We start from the raw sequence: 10,578 nt of genomic DNA on the forward strand, positions 1-10,578 counted from the left end.
CCCCCAGCCCCTCCGCCCCCCTCCCCTCCCCCCCCTTTGGCCCCGCCCCCCTTTAGCCCCGCCCCCTTCCCCCCTCCCCCCCCCCCCCCCCTCCCCTCTCACCCGCGCTGGGCTCCGGGGCTCAGGGCGCCGCCGCCGCCATCTTGGCGCTCCCCCGCCGCCCCCCCCCGCGGCCCCGCCCCGCCCCCGCCCGCCTTAAAGCGGCCGCGCCCCCCCCCCCCCACACCCCCTCCACGCAGCGCCCGCCGCGGCCCCTTTAAATCCGCCCGGCCCCGCCCCCTCCGCCACCGCCCATTGGTGGGAGGGGGGAGGGGCCGCGCGCCGCCGCGCAGGCGCGCGGGGGCGGGGCGGGAGGGGCTCTTAAAGGGACCGCGCCGCCGGCGCAGTAACAAAACGGAGCTTTATTGGGGGCGGGGCTAAAAGGGGGAGGGGGGAGGGGCGGGGCTAATCCGGGGAAAGGGGGCGGGGCTAATCCGGGGAGGGGGAGGGGCTAATCCGAGTCCGAGAGCACGATGATCTCCTCGGGGTCGCACTGCGTCGCCACGCTGGTCTGGGGGGGGCACAAAGGGGGGGTCACAGGGGGGGCACCCCCTAAATTAGGGGTCCCCCCCCCCCAAATTGGGGACCCCCCCCCAAATTGGGGACACCCCAAAAAAAATTAGGGACCCCCACCTAAATTAGGGACCCCCCCCCAAATTGGGGACCCCCACCCAAATTGGGGATCCCCCCCAAATTAGGGACCCCTCCCCCAAATTAGGGACCCCCCCCAAATTACAGACCCCCCCCCCAAAAATTAGGGACCTCCCCTAAATTAGGGACCCCCCCCCTCCCAAATTAGGGAAGCCCCAAATTAGGGACGACCCCCCCCGAATTAGGGACCCCCCGCCCAAATTGGGGACCACCCCCCAAAATTAGGGACCCCCCCCTGTAAATTAGGAACCACCCCCAAATTAAGGACCCCTCCCCAAATTAGGGACCCCCCCCAAAAAAATTAGGGCCCCCCTTCCAAAATAGGGACCCCCTAAATTGACCCCCCTCTCCCCCCAAATTAGGGACTTCCCCCTCCCAAATTAGGGACCCCCCCAAAAAAAATTAGGGCCCCCCCTAAATTAGGGACCATCCCCAAATTAAGGACCCCTCCCCCAAATTAGGGACACCCCCAAATTAGGGACCCCCCCTCCAAAATAGGGCAGGGACTCCCCCCTTAAATTAGCCCCCCCCCCGAATTAGGGATCCCCCCAAAATTAGGGACCACCCCCCAAATTAAGGACACCCCCAAAAATTAGGGACCCCCCCTCCCAAATTAGGGACCCCCCCCAAGATAGCAGGGACCCCCCTAAATTAGGAACCCCTCCCCTAATTAGGGACACCCCCCCCCCAATTAGGCCCCTTCCCCAAATTAGGACCCCCCCCCCCTCATATCAGGGACCCCCCCCAATGGGGCTCCCCCCCAAATTAGCCCCCCCCCTCAAACTAACCCCCCCCTCCCACAAAGGGACCCCCCAGAACCCCCCCAGGACACAACAGGGACCCCCCCGGGGTGGGGGGAGGAAGGGCCAGGTGCCCCCCCTCCCCAAAAAGCAGCACGAAGCCCCCCAGACCCAATGGGGACCCCCGGGGTCGGCACAAAGACCCCCCCCAGGTACTAAGGACCCCCCCCCAAATATTTGACCCCCCCAGGTTCTCAGGACCCCTCTCAGGTACTCAGGACCCCCCCCCCAAATATTTGCCCCCCCCCAGGTACATGGGACCCCCCAAGGTATTCAGGACCCCCCCCCCAAATATTTGACCCCCCCCCAAGGTACAGGACCCCCCCCCACATATTTGGGCCCCCCCCAGATACTCAGGACCCCCCCCAAATATTTGCCCCTCCCCCAGGTACTCAGAACCCCCCCCCCCCAAATATTTGCCCCCCCAGAGGTACTCAAGACCCCCTCCCAAAAAAATTTGCCCCCCCTCCAGATACTCAGCACCCCTCCCAGGTACCCAGGCCCCCCCCCCATGTACTCAGGCCCTCCCCCCCCCCCAAAATATTTCCCCCCCCCCCCCTCACCTTGCACGTTTTGGGTGGGGGGCGCCGGGGGCTGCCCTGGGAGCTGCTGACCAGGTCCCGGCCGGGGGAATCGGCGCGGGTGGAGTCGGGGAGGGGGCTGCGCCGCGACCCCCCCACCTCGCCCCCCCCCCCAACCTCCTCTTCCAGATTTGGGGGGGAGCCGGGGGGGCCGGGGGGGTCGCCAGGAGCCGGCTGCGCTTGCGGGGGGGCGGGGAGGGGGGCTCGGCGCCCCCGTTGAAGCTGGTGGAGGTGATGGTGCCCCCCCCGTTAACGCCCCCCCCGGAGCCGTTCTCCAAAAGCCGGGGGCTGCCCCCCCCCGGGGGTCTTTTTTGGGGGGGGGGACCCCGAGTCCAGAGCTGGGGGGGGGCGGCGAGAGTCCGGGAAGCCTCCGGGGGGGGGGGGGGGGAAGGGGGCGGCGGTGGCGGGGGGGGGGTGGCCTCCGAAGGCTCCGGGGATGGGGGGGGGGCGGCGGCGGCGGCGGCGGTGGTCGTGGGGGGGGGCTCGGAGGGGGCGGGGGGCGCCGGGGGGGTCCCCGGGGGGGTCTCGCCGGGCTCCAGGGGCAGCGCCTCGATCTCCAGGACGAAGAGGTCGTGCGGCGCCCCCCCCCTCCTCTTCCTCCTCCTCTTCCTCCTCTTCCTCCTCCTTCCTGGGGGGTGCCGGCGCTGCGGGGGGGGGCAGGGGGGGGTCAGGGGTCCTCGTGTGCCCCCCCCGTGTCCCCCCCCGTGTCCCTTTGTCCCCCCCCCCCGTGGCACCCACCCTGCGTGGCTCTGCCTCCTTCCTCCTCCTCCTCCTCTTCCTCCCCACGGCCCTTGCGGGGTGGCAGCGCGGCGTCGGCTTCCGAGGAGCCTTCCTCCTCCTCCTCCTCCTCCTCCTCTTCCTCCTCTTCTTCCTCTTCTTCCTCCTCTTCCTCTTCTTCCTCCTCCTCGTCTTCCTCGTCCGATTCCTCCTCCTCCTCCTCTTCCTCACGGCTCTTCCCCGCGGCGCCCCCGGGGCTCTGGAGGATGGGGAGTGAGGGTGGGCTCGGCCCGGCCCCATCCCCATCCCTATTCCTAATCCCAATCCCAATCCCTATTCCTAATCCCAATCCCTAATCCCCATCCCTATCCCTAATCCCAATCCCCATCCCTATTCCTAATCCCAATCCCCATTTCCCATCCCAATCCCTATCCCTATTCCCATTCCCAATCCCGATCCCTGTTCCCAATCCCCAATCCCCATCCCCATTCCCCATCCCCTTTCCCATCCCAATCCCCATCCTCAATCCCTAATCCCCTTTTCCATCCCCATCCCTATTCCCCATCCCCATTCCCAGTTCCTAATTAATTCCCTTTTCCATCCCTGTCCCCATTCCCCGTCCCCTTTCTCCATCCCCAATCTCCATCCCCATTCCCCATCCCAATCCCATCCCCCTTTCCCATCCCCAATCCCAATCCCTTTCCCCATCCCCGTTCCCATCCCCAATCCCCAATCCCATCCCAATCCCCAATCCTCATCCCAATCCCCATTCCCCTTCCCCAATCTCATTCCCCATTCCCAATCCCCATCCCAATCCCCAATCCCTTTCCCTATTCCCAACCCCAATCCCCCTTTCCTGTCCCATCCACAATCCCAATCCCATCCCCATCCCCAATCCCAACCCCAATCCCTTTCCCCATCCCCATCCCCAATCTCATTCCCCATTCCCAATCCCCATCCCAATCCCCATTCCCATTCCCAATCCCAATCCCTTTCCATATCCCCATCCCCAATCCCAATCTCATTCCAATCCCCAATCCCAATCCCTTTCCCAATCCCAATCCCAATCCCATCCCCAATCCCAACCCTTTTCCCCAATCCCAATCCCTTTTCCAATTCCAATCCCAATCCCATCCCCAATCCCAATCCCTTTCCCAATCCCAATCCCATCCCCATCCCCAATCCCCTTTCCCCAACGCCATCCCCAACCCCATCCCCATCCCATCCCCAATCCCCAACCCCAATCCTCATCCCCAATCCCATCCCCAACCCCAACCCCATCCCCAATCCCTTTTCCCATTCCCCATCCCCAATCCCAATCCCCATCCCCAATCCCAACCCCAATCCCAATCCCTTTTCCATCCAAATCCCCACCCCCAACTGCAATCCCAACCCCAATCCCAATCCCATCCCCAACCCCAATCCCATCCCCATCCCCATCCCCAATCCCATCCCCAATCCCAATCCCATCCCCAATCCCATCCCCCATCGCAATCCCATCCCCATTCCCCATCCCAATCCCAACCCCAATCCCATCCCAATCCCATCCCAATCCCATCCCCAATCCCAATCCCCATTCCCAATCCCAATCCCATCCCCAATCCCAACCCCATCCCCAACCCCATCCCCAATCCCCATTCCAATCCCCATTCCCAATCCCAATCCGTTTCCCCAATCCCATCCCCATCCCCAATCCCATCCCCAACCCCAACCCCAACCCCATCCCCAATCCCTTTTCCCATTCCCCATCCCCAATCCCAACCCCAATCCCGCCCCAATCCCAACCCCATCCCCAATCCCATCCCCAACCCCAATCCCATTCCCAATCCCAATCCCATTCCAATCCCCATTCCCAATCCCATCCCCAATCCCAATCCCTTCCCTCATCCCCAATCCCAATCCCTTTTCCCCAGCCCCATCCCCAATCCCATCCCCATCCCCAACCCCATCCCCAATCCCAACCCTATCCCAATCCCATCCCCATCCCCAATCCCAGTCCCAATCCCTTTCCTCACCCCAACCCCATCCAAATCCCAATCCCCAACCCCTTTCCCCATCCCCATCCCAACCCCAATCCCACCCCAACCCCACCCCATCCCCACCCCATCCCCCACCCACCGCTGCCGGCTCCGCCGCCGCCGCGGTGCCCCCGGCTGCCCCGGCTCCCCCCTGGCGCCGCGCCGCCCGCTTGCGCCCGCGCTCCTCCTCCTCGCTCTCGTCCTGGAGCTGTGCGTAGTGCGCGATCACCCCGTCCAGCCGCGTCAGCGCCACCGTGCGGTTCTTCCGCAGCCTCTTGGCCAGCTCCGGGTCCACCAGCGCCGGGTCCGTGCCTGCGGGACGAGGGGGCGGGGGGCTCAGGGTGAGCTGGGGGGGGGGGGGCGGCGCCGTGAGCTCCGGCACCCCTCTGACAGCTCCGCCACGTCTCCAGGGGCTCCAGCATCCCTTGATGTGGTCCGTGAGGTCCCCAGGAGCTCCAGCATCTCTCCACCAGCTCCATCACCTCTTGACCAGCTCCATCACGCCCCCAGGAGCCCCGTGACGTCCCCAGGAGCTCCATCACGTCCCCAGGAGCTCCATCACGTCCCCAGGAGCTCCATCACCCCTACACCAGCTCCATCACCTCTCCAGGAGCTCCATGACATCCCCAGGAACTCTATCACCTCCACCAGCTCCACCACATCTCCAGGAGCTCCATCATCCCTTGACCTGGTCCATGACATCCCCAGGAGCTCCATCACGCCCCCAGGAGCTCCACCATCTCTCCATCAGCTCCATCACGCCCCCAGAAGCTCCATCATCACCCCTCTGACAGCTCCATCACGTCCCCAGGAGGTCAATCAGATCTCCAGGAGCTCCATCACCAGCCCCACCAGCTCTATCACATCCCCAGGAGCTCCATCACATCCCCAGGAGCTCCACAACATCCCCAGGGGCTCCATCACATCTCCAGGAGCTCCATCACCCCTCCACCAGCTCCACCAGGCCCCCAGGAGCTCCATCATCCCTTGACCCGGTCCATCACATCCCCAGGAGCTCCATCACGTCCCCAAGAGCTTCGTCATCTCTCCATCAGCTCCATCACACCCCCAGGAGCTCCATCACCCCTTGACCTGGTCCATGACATCTCCAGGAGCTCCACCACCCTTTGACCAGCTCCATCACATGTCCAGGAGCTCCATGACATCCTCAGGAGCTCCATCACCCCTCTGCCAGGTCCATCATCCCTCCACCAGTTCCATCACATCCCTAGAAGCTCTATCATGCCCCCAGGAGCTACATGATGTCCCCAGGAGCTCCATCATCTCTCCACCAGCTCCATCACATCCCCAGAAGCTCTATCATGCCCCCAGGAGCTCCATCGCCCCTCCACCAGCTCTGCCATCCTTCCATGAGCTCCAGCACCCCTCTGTGAGCTCTGTCACTTCTCTATGAGCTCCGTCACCCCTCCAAGAGCTCCACCACCCCTCTACAAGCTCCATCACCCCTCCACGAGCTCCATCATCCCTTCATGAGCTCCATCACTCCTCTCTGGGCTCTGTCACCCCTCTACAAGCTCCATCCTCTCTGTACAAGCTCCATCACCCCTCCATGAGCTCCACCACCCCTCTACAAGCTCTGTCACCCCTCTATGAACTCTGTCACCCCTCCATAAGCTCCTTCACCCCTCTACAAGCTCCATCACCCCTCCACGAGCTTCATCACTCCTCTACAAGCTCCATCCTCTCTCTACAAGCTCCATGACCCCTCTATGAGCTCCGTCACCCCTCTACAAGCTCTGCCACCCCTTCACGAGCTCCATCACCCCTTCATGAGCTCCATCACTCCTCTACAAGCTCCATCACCCCTCCATGAGCTCCACCACTGTTCTACGAGCTCCATCACCCTTCTATGAGCTCTGTCACCCTTCCATAAGCTCCATCACCCCTCTATGAGCTCCATCAGTCCTCTACAAGCTCTGTCACCTCTCCACGAGCTCCATCAGCCCTCTACAAGCTCCATCCTCTCTCTACAAGCTCCATCACCCCTCCCTGAGCTCCACCACCCCTCTAGGAGCTCCACCACCCTTCTACATTCTCCGTCACCCCTCTAGGAGCTCCGCCACCCCTCCACCACCCCCGTGTCCCCCTCACCCGGCCGGTACTGATCCGTCAGGTGGCTGCCGAAGTTGTAGACGAGGTCGAGGTGGCGCCGCTCCTGCAGGCGGTTGCCCACCTCGCGGAAGGCGTCCTGGGCCATGCTCTCCATCTGGCGCCGGGCGAGCCCCAGGCTGTGCCGGGCGCTGGCCTTCTGGATCACCTTGAGGATGTCGGTGTAGTCGGGGAAGGCCTCGGGGCGGTTGATGAAGCGCTCGATGCGCCGGTTGACCTCGGGGTAGCGGGTGCCGCGGTAGGCGATGCGCTGCTCGATGACGCGGCCGGTCAGGCTGCTGCACTGCTTGAGCTCGCAGAGGCGCTGGAAGATGCGCATCATCTTGCGCTTCAGCCGGCTCTCCTGCAGGTAGCTCGAGTCCTCGCTGTCCAGCTCGGCCAGGTCCAGCTCCCGCTCCTGCAGGCGCCGGATCTCGCCCGTGTAGACCCGCAGCAGGTTCTCCAGGTAGCGGATCTGACGCTTGGACCCGGTGGGCGGCCGCGGGGCGGTGGCAGCAGCGGCGGTGCCGGGCTCGGGCGCCGACTGCGGGGCGTCGGGAGGCGGCGTCGGCGTCGGGGCGGGCGGCGCGGAGGCCAGGGGGAGCTTGCGGCGCAGGGTGTGGGCCTTGAGGACGGTGCAGAGCTCGTTGATGTAGACGTAGACCTTGTTGCGGCGCGCCCGCACGCGGGCCAGGCAGCGGGCCAGGACGTTGCGCAGCTCGGCCGAGGCCAAGAAGTCCGGGCTGGCCTTCTGGTGGCGGCCCGACAGGAAGGGGATGACCTCGGGGTGCTCCTCCGTCAGCTGGGTGCAGAGCTCCAGGAACTGAGGGGGCGGAGAGGACGAGGTGGTGTGGGGACAATAAGGGGGGATACGGGGACGTGGAGGAGCAATGGGGGACGCGGGGACTCCAGGGAGACGTTGAGGGGACGAGGTGACGTGGGATGGAGAAATTGAGGTGACAAGGAGGTGTCAACGGGGATGGAGACGTTGAGGTGACATGGGGACAATGAGCAAACGTGGAGGTGCCAAGGTGGCATGGAGACGTTGAGGTGACAAAGAGTTGTCAGGGTGGTTGAGGTGACACGGAGGTGTCAACGGGGATGGAGACATTGAGGGTACAAGAACACGTCAACATGAGATGGAGACATTGAGGTGACAGAGTTGTCAAGGTGACATGGAGACGTTGAGGTGACAAGATGTCAACAGGGATGGAGAAATTGAGGTGACACGGAGGTGTCAACGGGGATGGAGAGGTTGAGGTGACAAGAACAGGTCAACATGGGATGGAGAGGTTGAGGTGACAAGATGTCAACGTGGATTAGAGACACTGAGGTGACAAAGAGTTGTCAAGGTGACATGGAGACGTTGAGGTGACAAGAAGACATCGACATAGGGTGGAAATGTTGGTGGCACGGAGACAACGAGATGACAAGGAGGTGTCAACGGGGATGGAGACATTGGGGTGACAAAAACTTGTCAAGGTGGCATGGAAACAATGAGGTGACAAGGAGATGTCAAGAGGGATGGAGACGTTGAGGTGACAAGGAACACGTCAACGTGGGATGGGGATGTTGAGGTGACAAAGAGTTGTCATGGTGGCATGGAGACGTTGAGGTGACAAGGAGGTATCACCAGGGACGGTGACGTTGAGGTGACAAAGAGGTGGTGTGGAGACACCGAGGTGACATGGAGACACCAAAGCACGACGGAACCATCCGGAGAGATGGAGGTGCCACGGGGGACACGGAGGTGCCGACGTGAGGCGGTGACACCGAGGTGACACCGAGGTGACACGGGGACAGCGAGGAGGAACAGAGACCCCATGTGACATGGAGGTGACATGGAGACACTGAGGGGTTGGGGACACTTTTGGGGGGGGGGGGGCAGAGAGGTGGGGACGGACGGAGAGGCCGAGGTGGCCCCGAGGAGGGCTGGGAGCAGGGAGGTGACACCGAGACAGCAGCAGGGACAGAGAGGGGACAGCGGTGCCGAAATGACCCCCAAATGCCAGGAGGGGACACAGGGACATGGGGGGGGGACTTGGGGACACCGGGGGGGACGTCCCCATCACCCCACCCCCACCCCGAGACACAGCAGGGCAGGGGGACCCCAAAAATGGGAAAGGGGGGGGGGACACAAAGACCTCCCCATGGGGACACCCACCCCAGGGGGTCACCCACCCCCGGGGGGAGCACCCACCCGCGGGGGGAGCACCCATGGGTGCCCCCCCCCCCCAAAAAAAAAGGACCCAGGCACTCACCTCAGCGAAGAGCCGCTCGTTCTCCGCCTTGAAGCCGCCCCCCCCGGCCTTGCCCCCGCTATGGGGGGGCTCCGGGCTGCCGGGGGCGCCCCCCCCGTTGGGTTGGGAGGGGGGGGCGGCGGGGGGGGGAGGGGGGGAGGGGGCGAGGAGCTGCCGGGGGGGGCGGCGGTGGAGGGGGGGGGGGGCTCCGGGACCCCCTCGTCCTCGTCGTCCAGGACGATGATGCTGGTGCCGGGCGGGGGGGCCGCCATGGCGGGGGCTCAGGGGCATCCCCGAGAGGGGGGGGTGGGGGGAAGGGATGCGACACGCTTTTGGGCCGAAAGGCGGGGATTTTGGCCAAGAAGCGGGGATTTTGGCCAAGAAGCGGGGGTTTGGGGCCGAAAGGTGAGAATTTGGGGCGAGGCGTGGGAGTTTTGGGGCTGAAACGTGGAAATTTGGGGCAATGAGTGGGAATTTGGGGGCCAAAAGGGGAAAATTTGGGGTAAGGCGTGTGAGTTTTGGGCCAAAATGTGGAAATTTGGGGCAAAGCGTGCGAATTTGGGGGCCAAAAGGTGAAAATTCAGGGCAAGGCGTTCGAATTGGGGGTCAAAACGTGAAAATCGGGGGCAAAGCGTGCGAATTCGGGGTCAGAAGGTGAAAGCCGGGGGCCAGGCGGGCGATTTTGGGGCCAAAAGGTGGGAATTCGGTGCCGGAGGCGGCGGTTGGGGCCCAGCCGCCTCCTTTTTGTCGCCTTTTTTGTGCGTTTCGTCCTGCGGGGGGGCGCGGGGGGCCCCCCCCGGGGCACGGGCGGCGTCTCGGGGGCACCTGGGGGGGGGAAACGGGGTCAGAGCCCCCCGGGCCCAGCCCCCACCCCCCAACCGCCCCCCCCGGTCCCTCCCCTCCCCTCCCCGGTTCCCCCTCCCCCCCCTCGGGCCTTCCCCTCCCCCTCTCCGGTCCCTCCCCTCCCCCCCCCGGTGCCCCCCGCCCGGCCCCGCCCCCGCCCCGCCCCCCCCCCCGCCGCTCACCGCCTCCTGGCCCCGTTCCGGCGCCCCCAGCGCCGCCACCACCGAGCGGCCGCCGCCGCCGCCGCCCTCACTGCGCAGGACCGGAAGTGGGCCCGGCCGGCCCGAGGCAGCGGGCGCCGCCATGACACCGTACGGCGCCGCCAAGGGGCGGGGCATGGGCGCCGCCATTTTCCCCCCGCCAAGAAGGGGGGGGGGGGGAGCCGGGAGGCCTCCGCGCCTCGCGATCGCTGCTCCCGGCTGGGGGAGGGAGCGGAGGGGGAGAGGCCGGGCACGGGGCCGGGCTCAGCGGTGCCGGTAGAGCCGCGGAAGGCGAGCGCAGCCCCCGGGAGAGGCGGCAGTGCGCAGGCGTACGACAAGATGGCGACGGGCCGTGGGGGGCTGCGCATGCGCGGGGGGTA

General features: G+C 64.9%; 1 protein-coding gene across 1 annotated transcript; it reads right to left on the reverse strand.

Moving 5' to 3' along the window:
* Positions 1 to 392: 392 nt before the first annotated feature.
* On the reverse strand, positions 393 to 10,530 carry DAXX (death domain associated protein). Its single transcript, XM_082785629.1, has 7 exons — positions 10,181 to 10,530; positions 9,177 to 9,980; positions 6,919 to 7,738; positions 4,907 to 5,118; positions 2,810 to 3,047; positions 2,054 to 2,715; positions 393 to 550 (listed from the first exon to the last, which is right to left on the reverse strand). The coding sequence occupies exons 2-6, from the start codon at positions 9,444 to 9,446 to the stop codon at positions 2,321 to 2,323; spliced, it is 1,935 nt and encodes a 644-aa protein (XP_082641755.1). The 5' UTR covers positions 9,447 to 9,980; positions 10,181 to 10,530; the 3' UTR covers positions 393 to 550; positions 2,054 to 2,320.
* Positions 10,531 to 10,578: the final 48 nt, after the last annotated feature.

Source organism: Aythya marila (assembly GCF_965140915.1).
Source record: "Aythya marila genome assembly, contig: HAP1_HAP1_SCAFFOLD_757, whole genome shotgun sequence".
NCBI classification, from domain to species: Eukaryota; Metazoa; Chordata; class Aves; order Anseriformes; family Anatidae; genus Aythya; species Aythya marila.